Here is an 18,467-nt window from a genome sequence, read left to right on the forward strand (position 1 = left end):
TACCCTCAGGAAAGCACGTCGATCCACAGCTGCTTGCTGAAAGTGGAAAAAGAACTTCATGCAACATGAAAAAACACGTTTATTCTGATAAACCTTCCACATTATCCTCGTCTAGTGTAAAGAATGTTTCATGATACCTATTCATGTACATATTGACATCCGTACTGTGGTTCTTCACAGTGAAAAGATACTTTTTACAGATATGGTTGGTTACAGAGAAACCACTAAGTAAAAAATGAATTAAAATCTCCAGTTTAAAGGGGATGTTTGAGTTTTGGCAATCAAATCAGTCAAAGATCAGTATGTAAACCCCTTTTCTATGGATCTTCACAGAACTATAGTTAAACCACCTTTGAGAAATTTACAAATTAGACAGCTTTCAGGACATGGATCTCTGTTGCTGAATGAATGTGAATGTACACATTTAACTTGGTAATGTATAGGGAAACATGTTTCACAGTTGTAAAGACAAAAAAAGTAAACAATATAAAAACACAACATACACCATCATTTAGGTAGACCTTTACTTGACACCCAATGTCATAACACATTATGACACGGTCATAACAACTGACATAACTTGTCATAACCTGTCATAATATGGTCATAACACTGTCATGTGTCTTGTCCTGCTCCTGCATTCATCCCAGTCATCAGCAACAGAGCACTAGCGTAGGTGCATGTCTGACATCAACGTGTGTGCAATTACAATGATAATTTAGTATGGTCAATAAAAAAAAAATATATATATATATATAACAAGCATACTGTTGACACATAGGCTATGGTGTAATGGAATGTTTTGCCTTGTGTGGTAGGTTTGGTGGGTTTTGACACTTATGTAGGTGTCATAACCAGCCATAAAATAATGCACCTTATGTCACAACAGGTCTAAATATATGTGTCATGACAGTGTTATGACCATATTATAACAGGTTATGACACGTTATGTCAGCTGTTATGACATGGTTCTGACCGTGTAATAACGTGTTATGATGCTGGCTATCAAGTGTTACCATATTTTATCTGTAGCATGTCTTGGGCTGCAAATTCAAATATGTATTGAGAAAACTTTAATATATATATATATTTTAAAAGACATGTATTTCATCCTCAATACAAATTCTTCATGATTGTCATATAGTGCAAACAAAAAGAGCAAGAAAAAAAACGACTATCCAGTGATTCCATTTGTATTTTTCTTGAAATTGTGAGAGAGTTATCCTGACTTATCTTGGATAAGTCAACAGGAGTGCCCAAGTGAATGTCTTGTTTCAAAGTCTACAGCACAGGAACATACAAATCTACATATATGTCATATCCTCAATCTCTGTTGTCGTTAAATTAAACCATATTTTACTATGTACTCTGAATGAAGAACAATTGAGCGTCCTTAAACATTGCTCATGGTTATGATGATGTTGGCAAGTGATGGCTCTATGTTCTTCAGATGGTGGCCTGAGACAGTTCAAGAGTTGTTTAGCCATTAGAAATAAAAGCCTTGACTGTGTTGTCATTGTCTGCGTTGGGTCGGATACGTCTGATAAGCTGTTGGAATAGCAGTTAACCTCACTGGTATCAATACCAATCCCTCAAAAAAGAGTGAAAAATAATTTCAATTTTTTTCCACATAAAAAAGTCTGTACAGTTCATATCATCAGTAGTTAAGGGTGCTTTTTTAATTCATAGTCTGAACTCATTCAGGCGTTGTTTTTGCCTTCAGCAAGACATCTGTTTTGTGAGATTGTGTCCTCTCAGATGCCCCTGCAGCACTGCCAGGGAAACCCCATGTATACTCTCCCTAGGAGATGAAGTGTCAGAGGGGCTGTGTTGTATTGTACTCTGTTACCTCTTGCCCATCTCCTTCTGTCTGAGGAACTGGATGTTGCTGCTGCTGTCTGCCAGTTCTGGGTACTGCTCCACAGGCAGCACATAGTACCCATCGTAACCTGGCACCTTCCCTGCTGCTAGGAGCTGCTGCCTCTCTCCCTCTGCCCACAGCCTCCCACCCTCTCTGCTTTCTCTCAGACACTGCTGCTCCCTCATCCAGGCCCCCGACAGGGCCCTCTGGTGGGCCTGCTCCAGCAGGCGACCCCGTTCCTTCTCCAGCACGTCAGCCGCCAGGCCGTAACGTACACTCAGGGACAACGCTACCGTGTGGATCTCCACGGTGACGCCCCGACGAGAGCGGCCGCTTACGGTCACGTTGACGCCATTCTCCAGGGCTTTCCTCCCGCTGCTCAGTCCTAGAGACAGCAGGTCGCTGTCAGCCAGGCCCAGCTTCACAAAGAAGTGGCAGTCCTTCCCGTCTACGGTGTAGTGGGTTCCCTCCAGATAGATGGCGTTGTTCAGGACTTGGGCCACCTTACGGCTGTCCTCGCTGGCCAGGCCGGACACTCCCGTCACCACATGGCCCTCCTTGATGGCTAGCATCATGCCTCGGCCCACGATGGGGATTTTGGTGCCGAACCAGTACCCAGGCTTGTCCCGTTTGGCCCGGTGCTCCTTGTTGAGCAACCTCCCCTCCAGGGCCATGAAGGCCTGGTTATAGCGCTCCGCTGCATGCTGCACCCCTGTGATCAGCTGGAGACAGAGCAGAGGGTCGGCCAGTCACTTGATTATTTTGTTTAAATTAATAAACATAAAAAACATGGAGATTTGCCTGTGTAGTCTCAGTAATCAGTAGCTCAAATATATATGTATTTGATACATAACTCACCTGAGCAGTCTCACAGTCCTGGCTTGCTAGTAGTTCATAAGGAGGCTCAACAAAATACATGGGGTGTCTGGGGAAGCCTGGTATGATGTTACTGAGCTGGAAACCGAACATCACCAGCCAGCTCTTCACATCTACAAAATAGGGCAAGAGTATTAATGAATTAGAACATGTCAAGATGTCATAACAACATACTTAGCTCACTTGATGGATCTTTTTGCATAAGAAAAAGCAAACTCAAATCATCCTCACCTGTCACATAGCTCTTGACGTCGATCATGTCACTGAGTGGGTTGTTGTTCTTGAACATGTACAGATTGAACGGGGATGGCTCCTTGCCAATCTTAGGTAGGAGTTTATGGTCTGGAGCAGTCCATCTGCCTGCCAGCACGTCGTAGTCTCTCTGGCCAAAGTGCACCAGCTTAGTGAGGGGGTCGTAGAGCCCTCCGTGGAAGCCCACCGCCATGTTGAAGTCAGGGTTGGAGTCGTGGTACACCTCCCCGTAGGCAGTGTACTGGAGCTGCTTGACCATCTGTCCGTTGCTGCTGAACACGGCGAGCGGCGTGCCCGTGTTGTCCGAGGCGATGTAATACTCCTCCCCGCCGGTCACCTCCATGGCAAACAGATGGCCCTGCAGGTCGTAGTAGAAAGAGGTGATCTCCCCTCCAGAGTGGTTGTACACGTGGGTTATCCTGCCGGGGTAGTTGAGATCTGCGTAGAAGAACTGCAGGTGCTCTCCCTCATTGGTCTTCCTGGAGATGCGGCGGCCCAGGCCATCGTAGCGGTAACGCACGCTCCACCCCCTGGGCGTACGGCTGTACGCCTGCTCCAGCAGCCCGTTGGAGTTGTAGAGGAAGACGTCAGCGCCGCGCTGGCCCAGGACGCCGTCCTCATCCACGCGGTACTGCATGTCGCCCAGGCGGGTGATGCGGTCGCGCAGGTCGTAGCGCAGCGGTAGCAGGCGCGCGCTGTTCCCAGGGTTCAGCAGGTGCAAGTTGCCGTTCAGGTCGTAGCTGTAACGCCAGGTGGACCAGTCGTTGACTTTGACCCCGACAAGCTGGCCGTCACCGTCATATTCATAGCGGTACTGTGTCGTGTTAGCATATGGCCCGATCTTCAGCTCTCTCTTGATGACCCGGCCCATGCTGTCATACTGTACCGTCATCCAGTACATGAGCGAGCGGAAGATCTCGTACTGCACCTCTTTGATGCGGCCGTGGGCGTCAAAGTGCTTGCTGAGGGTCATCACTGCCGTGGTGATTATCTGGTTGACGTCATAGTAGATAATGCCAAACTTGCCAAAGTGCTCCACCTTGCCTGAGATCTCATCGTAGCGGTAGAGGTCCACGGGCAGGGGCGTCTCGCCGATCACAGGCTTGATGCTGGCCACACGGAAGCTGTTGTCGTGGTAGGTGTAATCAAAACGGGCGTTAACCATGCCCTCCTCAGAGAAGCGGTACATCTGTTTGTCCACTAGGGGGCCAACTTTACGGTAGCGGATGGTGCAGGAGAATCCCCCACTCTGCAGGTTAACCATCTTCAACACTCCGGCTGTATCGTCGTAGCCGAACGTCACAGCTGTGCCGTCGTACAGAACCTCAGACAGCTTGGCCAGCTTGCCATACTTATAGATTACGCGTCGACCTGTGCCTAGGTAAAAGGTGGCGCGGGGTCGCCCGTCTTCGCTGAAGTCGTGGATGACTGTGGCGTTGCTCTCGGGAGGGTTGTAGATGTTGCGAATGTAGCCGATGGACACGTGGGTGGACATGGTGTGTCTGGCCATGCTGGGCATGGTGACAGAGATGATACGCCCCGAGGTGTCAAACTCAAACACATACTGCCTTTGACTCTGCTGGAGGTGCAGCACCATGGACTGGGGAAGGAAGATAGAGAAAACAAAAAAAGGTACATCCATTTGTATTCTCTACTGTACATCCACAATAACAGAGACCTTGAAAAACTTCTCACAAAAAAAAAACTCAGGGACAGGCAAGAGTAAAAACGCTGTTCCCTTGCAGCTTACAGCATGCACGCCAGGCAGACAGACAGACAGAGACAGACAGACAGGCAGGCAGACAGACAGGCAGACAGGCAGGCAGGCAGACAGACAGTCACATCCAGTAGTGTATCAGAATGACTCACCCTGTCCAGATAGCTGAAGCTCCACACCTTGCCGTCCACAAAGGTGCGTGAGAGGATGCGTCCGAAGGTGTCAAACTCGCTCCTCTGGCTCATGCTGCCTCTCTGCAGGCCCACTAGGCGTCCGGTGGGGGAGTAGGACACGTTGACCACAGCCAGGCTGCTGCTGGGAAGCCAGGTGGCTGGACGGCCCTGCTGGTCATACATGATCCTCAGTGTGAACTTACGGTGGTCGTCATAGATCTTCTCTGTGCGAGTGTTGCGGTCAAAATCAATGGAGAGGAGGTTCCTGCCATGGGCCTGTGCAGAGTGTGAGGGAGGACATTTTATTAGTCATAGGTATAGCTAGGTCAAAAATGATTGGCACCTGACTGTACATGAAACATGAGAGGAAGACATCCTAAGCCTGTATAATCATCTGCATTCTGATAAAATCAAATGTTTTTATGGGTGAAAAACTACATTTTCTCTCTTTTGCTCAGAGCTGGCTGTGTATCATATATAGTTAAACACAACATTACTCTACAAATCCTATATTGTAGCTCTATTTTCCTTCTCAGTGATAGAGAGGGACTTCAGTTTGACAGAGAGCAAGCTGCATTGATTAAAAAACCTCCAGAAATGGATTGACATTAGAGACTGAGCACTTTAAGTGCATTGTGTCCAGCTTACTCTCAGCTTCCTGCCATAGACGGTCACTTTGCTCTTGATGAGTTCCTTCCTCATCCTCCACTCGATAGAGTTCAGCCCGCTGTCAGTGGGAAGACTGATGTTGCGCTGACCAATGGTAGGGCTGACTGAGCCGGCTAGGATATGGGGCTCTGTGTGGAAGCTGAGGCCCATGCCATTGGCATACGATACTCTTAGAGTACCATTGTAACAGAACTGGTAGTTGTTCCGTACTTGGTCTGCAGGGGGAGCAACAGACACAGGCACACACACACAAACAGGCACACACACACACACACAAACAGAGACACACACACAAACAGAGACACACACACACACACACACACACACACAAACACACACAGGTTGGATTAGAAGTGAGAAACTGAGGGCACATTTTATTACAGAGAAGACATTACATTTGATCTGATTGAATGCTCTGCATTAGGGGAAATGCAGTCTCTGGGGCTGGATCTGTGTACTTTTCTACCAGACAATAACAAGTATCCTCTCTCATAATGACATGACCAAAGATAAGAGGGTTTTTAGTCTTTCAGCAAAATGCAGAACACGAGATTTTTATTCCATTTACATGCAGTAATGAGATCATGTACTACATTTGAGGAGGAAAGGTACCTGGAAGCAAAATAATCCATGGAGCTTAATGCGAAGGAAACTTCCCGAACACGTCTAACCAGACGAGAGTACTCAAAACCAGCTTTTAACAGCTTTCAAACTCAATTTATCTCCCTGAAACAGTAGAAGCAAACTTTGGAAGCCTTTATAGGCAGATTTACTTTGTAGAGTCCATTTCAGTCAGAACTCTCGCATTAGATTGAAATAAAGTGTGCAGTTTAAGGTAGCCAAGTCGCTTTCCCTCTTTTATGAGCCCCCCAGGGCACACTTTCATATAAATCTCTTCAATTCTTATTCTCGCGGCTCCAGTAGTTTCCAGACGTACAGATGAGATTGCATTTATTTTCTGTCACACCCCCATGGGTCAGTAGGGAAATCTATACTCTCTCCTGCTCTTTCCTCCACACTGTTAAACAGCTGAAATAAGCTCTGGGATCAGGGGCCTTCTTGTTGGGCAGCAGCCACCTCCTATGGCGCCCACAGACACAGATGAAGATTTACTGTGTCCTAGGTAATGAATTTCCACCTTAATCGCATTTGTCATAGGACTGTAACAAGTGTCAGGTACCCTAGGGTGTTGGAGTTGGGGAGACAGAGAGAGCGAGCTGGGTAGGGGATTATAGTACTGTAGTTTAAATATGAGAAGGATGCTTTTAGGTGACATGTTTGCTACCTTGCACCACAGTGTAGGACGCCTCCGCAGAGGACAGGTTGGTGATGACGGTGACATCATCATCCCTGTTGGAGCTCTCCATGTCGATGTTGATTGACTGGTCTATCTCCCGGTGCAGGCTGGTCACCACTCCCGTGGGGTAGGTGACGTTAGTCAGACGCCCCTCACCGTCATACCTGCATGGGAAGAGTAGGATGGAGCTGAGTCGAGGGGCCATGGAGGAAAAATCCTACATGTGCTGGAATGTTTGTCAAACGTGAGACCAACAGATGTCATCTAGCACTCAGAGCAGTACCAGGGTCAGACACCAGACGGTGACAATGTGACATGACACATACTGTTGATTTGACTCCCGAGTGGCCTGACGGAATCCAGACTTCTTTTTCTCTCTGACTAATGCATTACTTCCACACCAATAAATGGCTATTGCTCCTTTTCTTCACCTAATATTAATACACTGCACTGTGAGCTATACCACTGAATACGTTAGGCTAATTTACAGTCACACATACACTAGTTAATTCCCACATACTCATAAAAGTTGGTCCATCCAGTCTCATCAGCCTTGGAGGACAGCAGGCCCGTGTTCGCAGCATAGCTCATCAGCGCCACCTCCTGGTTGAGGGCAGATACAGAGCGCAGGCCACCGGCAGGGTCCAACCCCAGGGTGACCACCTGGTTCTCAGGCAACAGCACCAGCCTCAGCTGGCCAGATCCGTCTCTCCTCACCCTCAGGGTGTTGTTACAGTTATCAGCAACAGCAGCCAGCTCCATGTCCGGCCCGTAGGTGAAGTTATAGAGAGGTTCCCCGGTGATCAGACTGACTGTCTGTCTGTGGAGCCCATCTCTACTGAACACATACAGCTCCTGCTCCCGGGGTGACCCCACCTCATATAGCCCCACTGGCGTGGCCACGGGCCTGTCGCGCCGCACTGCCCGCACACGGATGTTGTTGAGGTCAGCGATGAACAGCGTGCCGTCGGGAGACACGGCGAGCGAGGTGGGGGCGTTGAGCCCGGCGTCTGTGGCGTAGCCCTCGTCGCCAGAGAAGCACTGGCAGTTGACGTCGTTCTTGCAGTCGCACTCGGAGGTGGCGCCGGCCAGCAGAGAGGTCTCTCCGGAGGCGCTGACCTGCCGCACGCGGTTGATCTTCTTCTCGTCCGTCTCGGCGATGTAGAGCACACCGGTGTGGGAGATGGCGATGGCCGTGGCGCTCTCCAGGGCAGAGTGGATGGCCAGCTTGCTCAAGGAGTAGTCGATGCCCGGGACCTGGCAGTGCATGGGCCTCCCAGCGATGATGCTGACCTGGTGGTTCTCTGTGATCCGGAGGATCACGTTGTTCTCTAGCACGTACAGGGAGTTGTCTGTGGGGTTCACCGCCAGGTCTGTGGGCCACTCCAGGCGCACCTGGATGAACAGTTACACAACACATAAGTAATCACAAATCCACTGGAACTCCCCAGTGCTCTTTAGATCTCCAAGTCTTTACGCAAATTCCTCTCTTTCACACACTATTCAGAAGAGAGCACAGCTAGGATAGCTTGGATAGGTGGGTATAAATACTGTCAATTGATGACAGCAAAGAGGCAGCCCTCTTTGTTGGACAGTAGTAGATGTATCCCTTTAAAGAAAAGTCTCTCATGCTTAGTGTATTTGGCCATAAGGCAGAGGGGGGGGGGGAAAATAGGACAGATGGGGATATCATTTAGACTGCAGACTCTCTTCCCACCTGGCTATTAAGAAAAACATATAGCCTCAGTACTACACAGGTTTCCTGCCCCAAAGGACAATTTTTTTGTCCCCCAGTTTTTCTCCCCACCTGACTGACGTCCATGCTGGAGTCACAGCTGAGTGGACGGACCGCTGTGAGGTCATTGGTCTTGATCACGGTAGAGATGATGCCGTTTTGGTCCACCCTACGGATCATGGTGGCGTCAACAAAGTACATTAGGCCGTTCTTATCCACCGCGATCCCTGACAGACAGAAAGATGGAGGCAGAGTTAGAAATCATAACATTCTGACATATCAAAACTAGTTCTACTTTACATCTGGGGCTGCTAACACAAACAGTCAAAACACTGTCAAAGTTGGGCTCATCAGGCATTCTGCAGCGTTGTAACCTCATCCTGACATCAGAATGTCTCTGTGTTAGAGTGTCACCTCTGCTGTGACACCAAGTGACAGTGTTAACACTCCGCCTGGCAGTTTGGTGTCAAGAAGACCCGCTGTTTCTGTTCCAGGTCACTGCTCTGAACAAACAGATTGCAAATCACTCGTTTACATACACCCTCCCTCCTGAGGACACCACTAGATAGATACTGAGTGACAGCTAAAGACCCCAAAAGAATAGCAGGTGAACATGTGTAAACTCACACAATATGAGTGTTTCCTACAAGGGGGTATAAGTGACAGACTGTAAGTAACAGTCAGATATAACTAAATAATCCTGATGGAAATGAGATGTGTGGATCTGATTTTATATGGAATGTGTGGAGCAGAGCATCCCTAAAATAAGGAAAGGCTTCAGTCACTGTCACCTTCACAGTAAGAGTTGATACACTAAGCCCCTGGAACTCACCCCTAGGGCTCATGAGTGTGGCCTCCGCGGCCTTGCCCCCGTCCCCACAGCGGGCCTCGTCGAAGGGGACACACTGCTCGCCGGTCCCAGCCACCACCTGGGCATTGTCCAACAACTGCCGCCCGCCGGTCAGTGAGCGCACGCGGTAGATCTGTCGAGAGTTGGTGTCCGAGAGAAAGACCGACCCAGACAGCGGGTCCACCGCTAGGTAGTACTTGTGTGTTGGGTTGTTCCTAGGTAGATAGGAAATTAGAGAATATTCTAGATAGATAATCCCTCAAAGGACTGAGCCAGAGAATATAGGAATACAAGAGAGATGACATACAGGTAACCATCACTTTTGCTAAAGCTGTATGTCAGGCAATGTTACCAAGCTGGAGGATGCCAAAAGTGCTTCAACAAAGTACTGAGTAAATGGTCTGAGTACTTACAGTACCAGGTTTGGACACACCTACTCATTCAAGGGTTTGTCTTTATTTTTTACTATTTTCTAGATTGTAGAATAATAGTGAAGACATCAACACTATGGATTAACACATATGGAATCATGTAGTAACCAAAAAAGTGTTAAACAAATAAAAATATATTATAGATTCTTCAAAGTAGCCACCCTTTGCCTTGATGACAGCTTTGCACATTCTTGGCATTCTCTCAACCAGCTTCATGAGGTAGTCACCTGGAATGCATTTCCAACAGTCTTGAAAAAGTTCCCACATGTGATGGTGTGGGGGTGCTTTGCTGGTGACACTTTGGTGGTGACACACATAAAAGGCACACACCCGACCTCAACCCAGTTGAGATGGTTTGGGATGAGTTGGACCGCAGAGTGAAGAAAAAGCAGCTAACAAGTGGAACAGAGCAACCAACAAGTGCTCAGCATATTATGCTGAGCACTTGTTGGCGGCTTTTTCTTCACTCTGCAGACGACGTCCGCGGCTCCAGAGTGGAAACTTTTAAAGTTCTTGAAATGTTGAAATTGTCCGGATTGACTGACCTTCATGTCTTAAAGTAATGATGGACTGTCGTTTCTCTTTGCTTATTTGAGCTGTTCTTTCCATAATATTTTATTTTACCAAATAGGGCTATCTTCTGTATACCACCCCTACCTTGTCACAACACAACTGATTGGCTCAAAAGCATCAAGAAGGAAAGAAATTCCACAAAATACCTTTTAACAAGGCACACCTGTTAATTGAAATGCATTCAAGGTGAATACCTCATGAAGATAGTTGAGAGTATGCAAAGAGTGTGCAAAGCTGTCATCAAGGCAAAGGGTGGCTACTTTGAAGAATCTCAAATATAAAATATATTTTGATTTGTTTAACACATGATTCCATATGTGTTATTTCATTGTTTTGATGTCTTCACTATTATTCTACATTGTAGAAAATAGTGAAAATAAAGAAAAACCCTGGAATGAGTAGGTGTCAACTTTTGTTGAAAAACATGTCATGTTTTTTTTTTTTACTTTGCAAAAAATGCAGCCTTATTCTAAAATTGATTAAATCGTTTTTTTTCACTCATCAATCTACACACAATACCCCATAATGACGAAGCAAAAACAGGTTGAGAAATGTTAAAAATTTAAAATTAAAAAATGAAATATCACATTTACATAAGTAAATTGGTCACCTCCCTGACCGAGGCCCTTCAATCCCAATTGCTCAGTTTGGCCAAGCAGCCAGCTCTAGGGAGAGTCTTGGTGGTTCCTAACTTCTTCCATTTAAGAATGATGGAGGCCACTGTATTTTTGGGGACCTTCAATGTTGCAGAAATTTGTTGGTAGCCTTCCCCAGTTCTGTGCCTCTACAATATTTTCTCTTGAGGTCTAAGGACAATTCCGTCGACCTCATGGCTTGGTTTTTGCTCTGACATGCATCACATTTCCAAATCATGTCCAGTCAATTGAATTCCCCACAGGTGGACTCCAATCAGGTTGTAGAAACATCTCAAGGATGATCAATGGAAACAGGATGCACCTGAGCTAAATTTTTAGACTGATGAGACTGATGTAGACTGATGTAGACTGGTGAGGAAATGTGTTTCTTCAATCAATTTTAGAATAAAGGCTGTAACGTAACTAAATGTGGAAAAGGTCAAGGGGTCTGAATACTTACCGAATTCACTGTAAAAATGTACAATATATTGATGATTTATAAAGCCAGGCACATTTAACAGTTACGCTATTGATTATAGACCTAATTAAGTTGGGGTTTCCTCTTGCCTTAGACAACTAAGTTTGTTTTCTCCTCTCCTAACTCCCCTGCTGTCTCCGCCCATTGTTCTCAACACCAATATGCTGGTTAACTTTGCTATTGTTCACATAGCAACATGGTCTAGGAAAAGGCACCAATTCAACAGCGCAGTGATGTATTTCAGAACCGCGGACAGCGACCGCTACCCAAGCCGGAGAATTGTTATAAAATAATATCATTTTTATTAGTGTTGCACCATTGTTCTTACTTAATACAACCATATATATTTTCAGCAGCACATGTCTTAGAGTGATGGACTGTGTCATCCCCGCGGCCTCCACAATAGATTAGTCCACTCAGACAGGTGTCTTGTACGACATAATTTTAAAAATGTTTGTTTGCTGCTGTTCGACTAAAGACATCTCGGTTGACCAACAGCCTTTCGACCAAACAATCGACCAGTCGACTAAATGGGGTCAGCCCTAGAGGACACACAAACATAACTTACCCATGCCTCAAGTCTTTATTTCTGGAGAAAAACAAAAGAAAACAACCTTGTTAGTTTCCACCTATCATGTTACTCATCCCCTCCCCCAATGATAACCTCTGTTCATCCGTCATGCCTGCCAACCTACCTGAGCTCCAGCACGGCTGTGGTGTTCAGAGTGGGGTAGACCCGGCGGACGAAGTTGAGGTCTCCCACATACAGGCTGCCGTCCCCCCCACAGGCCAGCGCCATGGGGGCCAGCAGCTTGTTGCCTTCAGCCAGACCACTGCAGCTGGGGCAAGAGATACTGCGCCTGCGCCCGTTCCCCATGATGCTGTTGATGACTGGAGGCTGCTGCTCTGATACAAACACGTTCTCCCCACTGCCCTTATGCAGGATCCCTGAAACAGTAGAGGCATTCCGATCCAAAACAATATCCTTTTAGATCCTAAACTTTACATCTACGCCATGAAGAGAGCTAGGGAACAAAGACCCAGTGTCACTTTTTAATCAGCCTCTATCTTAATATTGACTTACTTATCATTTTAGACTTTAAATTCCCTGTGTACCTAAAAATAAAACAATAAAGTAATCCAATAATACTGTTCAAACTGTTGCTATAGAAACTGAGTGAGTGTGAAGGTGTGAGAGTCAGAGAGGTCTACTATTAGTGTTTTTCATCTTATTGACTCCCTGCTTGTCACTGCCTGGGCACAGGACTATTCCATTGGTTTTCAGTGGAAACCGGGTGCTGTCAAACATGGAGGCGAAAAACACTGTTTTAGGAGATCCACAGTGGCACTGCATTGATATACAGATGCGAGACAAGAAAAGACACGACTACTTGGATGTTGAACATTCATTCATGCATATTCCAAGACGTTGTCTGGTTTCAGTGACCATTTAATGTAGCTACACCATTATTTTTATTTTATTTTTTAAAATAAATTCTCAACACTGACAAAAGAAAACACACACGTGTAAATGATCTGTCCTGCTGTGAGTGTGAGGTTCGTTCTAAAATGTTCTAAGTGCGTTTTAAAAGGCTGTAGGTCGTACCACTGGCAATGTTGAGGGCGTGGTGTTTGTCCAAGGACCAGCCCCCCAGGTTGGACGGTAGCAGCTCGTAACCCTGCAGCACCGCTGTCCTCTTCTCCCATAGGATCAGACTGGGACACGTCTCATACTCAAACCCCACTGACACTGTAGGAAAAACAGAGAATAGAACCTTTTCCTTCCCCATCCACACTTTAGCACCACCTCAAAGTAACACAGGGCGTCATCACACTACATAGCACGTACAGTCATTTAATGAATTAAATGTACGGTACTCTCAATGACCACAGGAATCAAATGCAATACACATACGTGTGGACGAACGCAGCAGGTTTAGCCTGCTTCCACGAGAATGTTAATCAAGCGAGTGAGATTTAATGAGACGTGTGCATAGGGAGAAACGTATGCAGTGTGATCACACAGTGTTTCTGTCAATGCATGGTTCACACCTACACAGCACCACACAGTATCTTACTGTGTAGGTGTCAACTTAATTAAACGCTTGTGTTGTGGCTTTCTTTTGTCAGGAAGCCACAACAGAAGTTCTGCCAGCCTGTTGCGGTAATAGATGGCACGGTCCTGTGTCTTGACAGATAGAGCTACACAGTTACATCTAACATAACCGACAAAACATAATCCAAACACACTGCCACTCACCAGCAGCCTGGGTCAGCCCATAGACCCTCTGCCTGTAGGCGTCCGTCTTGTCCCAGATGTAGGAGTAGGCCAGGTTAGGAGAGGCGTGGAACCACTTCTGGAAGAGGTGTCCCTCCACGGCCACCATCAGGTGCACCTTGACCAGGGAGAGGGGCACCAGGGTCTGAGTCATGGTCACCTTCAGCAGGGCGTGGTACCCCGAAGCACGAGAGCTCAGGTAGCACAGCTTCAGACCTGTACCTGGGATCTCTAGCTGCTCATGAACCACCTAGGAGGAGGAGGGAGAGAGGGAGTTAGTGGAAGAGAGAGAGAGAAGAAAGTAACAGACAAAGACAGCTAGAGGGAGGGAGGGAGAGAGAGAGAGAGTATGCTAATATATATATATATTTTTTTTTAAAATTGTGGTTTGATACTTTATTCAGACAGTAATGACATGAGATAGGGAGACAGGCAAATACTAGAAACAGTGGCAAGGTTGGAAGCAGGGATTGATCCCTGTTCTCAGGTGGAAAGTTGTAAGCAGAGAGAGACAGAGAGAGAGAGACAGAGACAGAGAGAGGAAAGTAACAGACAAAGAGAGCCAGAGGGAGAGCTACTGAATGTATGTACAGTAAGTACCTGAGTCTCAGGGATGATGTGCCTCTCTGCAGGATGGGAGCTGAAGAAGGAGGAGAGGGGTGAGGCCACCACCACGGGGTCAGGGTGGACGTAGCCACTGAGGTCACAGGCTGGGATGGTGTTCTCCTCCGTCTTCAGTACCAGCGTGTCCATGGCATAGAACCGGTTCCAGGGCAGCCACACCGTGCGCTCTTGGCTCAAGAACGGCGCTCGCTCGAAATGCAGGGTCAGAGACGCACCCCCATTGGCCACCAGGTCAAATCTACAGAGGAACAAAGACAGGGTGTTATAAAGACATTGATCCACACGGTCCTCCATTCACTCTAAGATGTTTGTAATTCATGGGGGAACTAAGGGACATACAGTAAATCCATTAATAATAATTTTTAAAAAAGAACAAAAATGGTAGTCAGTGTCATATTCAAAACCCAAACGGTCACTTACGTGCCGTCCTGTCGAGTCAGGGTGTAACCATAGTGAGGGTACTTGACAAACGTCACGTTGACCCCTACCAGGGGAGTCCCGTCCGTGGTCAGGACCTGGCCTCTGATCAACGATGCCAGGCTGCAAGAGGAGGTGAAAGAAGATACAGTTGCTTCCTAACTGACTGCCAAGGCATGAAGATGATGTAACAGCAAGTGATCCTAAAATCTCCATGTCAAAGTCAGTGGTAATTACTTAGTGACAGAAAAATACACTTTTGGATATATTTGAAACTCTCATATATATTTAAGCAATAAGACCCGGGGGGGTGTGGTATATGGTCAATATACCATGGCTAAGGGCTGTTCTTACAGCTGTTCTTACAGCCCTTAGCCGTGGTATATTGGCCATATACCACAAACCCCCAAGGTGCCTTATTGCAATTATAAACTGGTTAAGAACGTAATTAGAGCAGTTAAAATAAATGTTTCGTCATACCCGTGGTACACGGTCTGATATACTACGGCTGTCAGCCAATTAGAATTCAGGGCTCGAACCACCCAGTTTACAAATGCTGATATCTATGGCATAGCTAGTTGATTCCATCCAAGGAAGTGAAATGGACAGATGGGTACACTACCTTGAGTTGAAGGGGTTGTTTCCAGGGATGATGTGGGTGCCATCCCTCCCCACCAGTAGCTTGACCCGGTCATAGAATGACCGGACTTTCAGGGATGGTGATTGACTTTGCTGGATGATCTGCAGTGGATCCCTTGCTCCCAGACACAGTGGATTGGTCAGGCACAAACTCTGAGTGCAGCAGTCGGGATCCATGCAGTCCGTCAGTCCGTCTGCACGGGGAAACACACAGAAATATCATCTGGACAGAGAGACGGCGCCGCAGCTAAATAAGGATTCAACGGCATTCTTCATGTCAAATTGTTCCTCTTGTAGTTGGGCAGAACAGAACAAGGTGATTGCTCACGCAGGAGCAGAGCTGATAAAACAGTGCCACGAAGAAACGACAGTCGAAATGGAATTTAACATTCAAAGACATGGCACGCATGTTTAGCATTCGGGGTGGCGTCTACACTGTGTCCATGTGAACCACAACGTGTGCATGATTCAAAATGTATAATCCCTTTCCATTCTTCTCCTGATTGTTTCATGAGACAGTTATAATTGAGCTCTTCATCTATAACGCTCTATTTTCATTAGGACGGATGTGTGGTGTGGTATTTTCTCCAGGTTCTCCTTTAGAAGTGGTGCTCTGCAGCCTGCTCCCCGGCACAGTGCCTGCATGTCCTCCTTTTAATCAAACCCAATAACACTGGCATCAAAGTCAAACGGGACATAACGCACAACCCTGTGGGGGGGTCTCCTCTTTTTCATCTCTCTTTACACGCCCGACACAAGCACGCGCGTGCACTCACCCACCTCTATTTTCCTTCCCTCCCTTTTACACCTCCCATCCGCTTCAGACCTGCCAAAACAAACACTGCCAGCTACTTTCAGAGACTTTGTACACATTTTCCGTTTGATCTTTCAGGTATTATTTGGTGAAATAAAACCCAGACAGAGACAAATAGAGAGGGAGGGAGACTGAAACACACAGACAGACATACATACACAGCGAGAGTGTTAAGGATTAAGGACGCGACTTGGAAGTATGACACAACATCTCCACGGAAGAAGGAAGACGATTGGATTAACCACATCAGCCAGCCAGTTAGGCAGCCAGGCAGCCAGCCAGTCACACATTGAAACATGCACTGAGCCAGTCTGGTAATGGAGGGCTGTTCAAGTGAGCCATGTTTAAAAACCCATTGTCCTCGGAGCCCATGACCTTATTGCTCAGACGCAGACGGGGGAGATGAAAGATTAAAGGCTTCCAGGGGCTGCATTAAGACACCTGTTCAATCACCACCCGTTTCCTTGGCGACAGGCATCCTCAATTGCATGACATGCCACAGAGAAAGCGCTCTTTAAAATTGACACAGCTCTGGCCTCTGCAAACTACTTAGCCGTTAATCAAGGAAAAATACACCTGGGTATCATTTTCATGTTAGATAACCCTGCCCTGACATGCTGACTGAGGCTGACTGGCTGACTGCTCAGAGCTGCTGCTTGCCCTGTGAAAAGCATCTATTGCCGAGGCCTCTTTGATCCTCTCACAAATGGTCACAGGAGGGGGTCACTCCATCTCCCACCAGGGAGGGAGGGAGAGGAAATAATATGGGCATCCATCTCAGCAAACTCTAGGTCACTGATCCCCACATGCTCTTAGGAGGAGGAGGAGGAGGCATTGATTCAACCAGCCTCTCCTCTCTCCCCAGCCCTCTCAGTACTCGCTCACACCGACAGAAGGATGCCATAATGGGGCCATTCAGACCTGATAGCACTAGCCCCGCAATCACACCTCTTTGATCCGCTAAAAACACTCACTGGCAGGAAACCTCTCAGAGAGACCTGGGCAGGCGTCTGGCTGTCTGGCTGACTGCTGCTCATCAGGGAGAATCAAGTAATTGTCACGCCTGAGAGACACTGCTATTATTAGGAAATAATCTGACTCAAAATCTAGACCAAATCAACAGTACAGTTGCACAAATACTGTAACTCCGCCACAGCTGGTTCAAAATCAGGGTATAATTTTTCATAGGCAAATCTACAAAGTGTCAGCCTGCCTTCCTGTGCTGCGATCCTTCACCTCTTCAACACACTCACCTCCTTCGTTGTCCTTGTTGTCAGCACAGGAGATCTCCATGGCAACGCTGCAGCCAGGTCCTCTCCAGCCAGTGTGGCATTCACAGTGCCAGTTGTTCTGTCCCAGGGTGCATTGGCCATTCCCGTTACAGAGGCCCGGGCACCCGTCTGAGAGAGAGGGAGGAGGGAAATAGAGGAGGAGTGGACAGGGACCAGAGGAGAGGACCGATCAATAATAGTGACATAGTAACTTGTGCCAGCAAAGGGAGAGCAGCACACCAACTTGATATATTTAGTCTCTGTCTACCATTGCATCACACAACAAAGGCATAAAAAAAAAAAACGATTGATTACATGGCAAGAAGATTGCATCTCATCACAACAATTCTCTTCTTGTGGATGTGGATTTCATACAGCTACAATATATACCCTAGAGGCAAAAGGGAGGGTTTTGGCATGCGGTAAATTGTTTTGTTCAATATCCATTCATAGCTAAAAGTATTCAATAAAAGAAAGTACACAAGTTCACAGCCAATTCATTTGCAGTGGTTGATTTGCCTCTGGAGGCTGGCTGGGTTGTAATGCTGCCTCATGAGAGAATTTGATTAGGCAAAACTGATGAGATTACAAGCCACCTAGACTTTGAAAACAGGGAGGGAGAACAACAGGAGAGATGCTACACATCATTGATGACTGCAGTCCCCCTCAGCAGATGTGTAATATTCTCCCAGGCTAGGTTAATGAAGAGGACATGATGAATGCTGCTGGGACATCTGTCTCAGTGGTGTAGTACAGTCTGTACAGGAGACCAGACGTATGGGACCAGGCAGTCGGAGGTATTGGACTGTAAACTCGCCGATGGTGTAACCACGAATTACCATCACCAAAAGGTCAAAAGAGCAAACCTCACTGAAAA

At 47.0% G+C, this 18,467-nt stretch overlaps 1 protein-coding gene across 2 annotated transcripts in view; it reads right to left on the reverse strand.

Annotated features, from left to right (window-relative positions):
• Positions 1–1,056: 1,056 nt before the first annotated feature.
• LOC110537818 (teneurin-2) overlaps positions 1,057–18,467 on the reverse strand; it is a 123,829-nt gene continuing 106,418 nt past the window's right edge. For both annotated transcript variants that reach the window (XM_021624226.2, XM_021624227.2), the window contains exons 12-28: positions 17,573–17,719; positions 15,489–15,699; positions 14,870–14,989; positions 14,426–14,687; positions 13,808–14,075; positions 13,154–13,297; positions 12,243–12,495; positions 12,116–12,136; positions 9,413–9,645; positions 8,653–8,807; positions 7,366–8,240; positions 6,834–7,009; positions 5,528–5,763; positions 4,859–5,155; positions 2,969–4,589; positions 2,720–2,850; positions 1,057–2,583 (exon numbers count right to left, since the gene is read on the reverse strand). In XM_021624226.2, coding sequence (XP_021479901.2) covers positions 1,846–2,583; positions 2,720–2,850; positions 2,969–4,589; positions 4,859–5,155; positions 5,528–5,763; positions 6,834–7,009; positions 7,366–8,240; positions 8,653–8,807; positions 9,413–9,645; positions 12,116–12,136; positions 12,243–12,495; positions 13,154–13,297; positions 13,808–14,075; positions 14,426–14,687; positions 14,870–14,989; positions 15,489–15,699; positions 17,573–17,719 — 5,888 coding nt within the window. In that variant the 3' untranslated portion in view covers positions 1,057–1,845. The remainder of the gene's footprint in view (positions 2,584–2,719; positions 2,851–2,968; positions 4,590–4,858; positions 5,156–5,527; positions 5,764–6,833; positions 7,010–7,365; positions 8,241–8,652; positions 8,808–9,412; positions 9,646–12,115; positions 12,137–12,242; positions 12,496–13,153; positions 13,298–13,807; positions 14,076–14,425; positions 14,688–14,869; positions 14,990–15,488; positions 15,700–17,572; positions 17,720–18,467) is intronic.

The sequence above is a fragment of the Oncorhynchus mykiss genome, chromosome 12, assembly GCF_013265735.2.
Source record: "Oncorhynchus mykiss isolate Arlee chromosome 12, USDA_OmykA_1.1, whole genome shotgun sequence".
NCBI classification, from domain to species: Eukaryota; Metazoa; Chordata; class Actinopteri; order Salmoniformes; family Salmonidae; genus Oncorhynchus; species Oncorhynchus mykiss.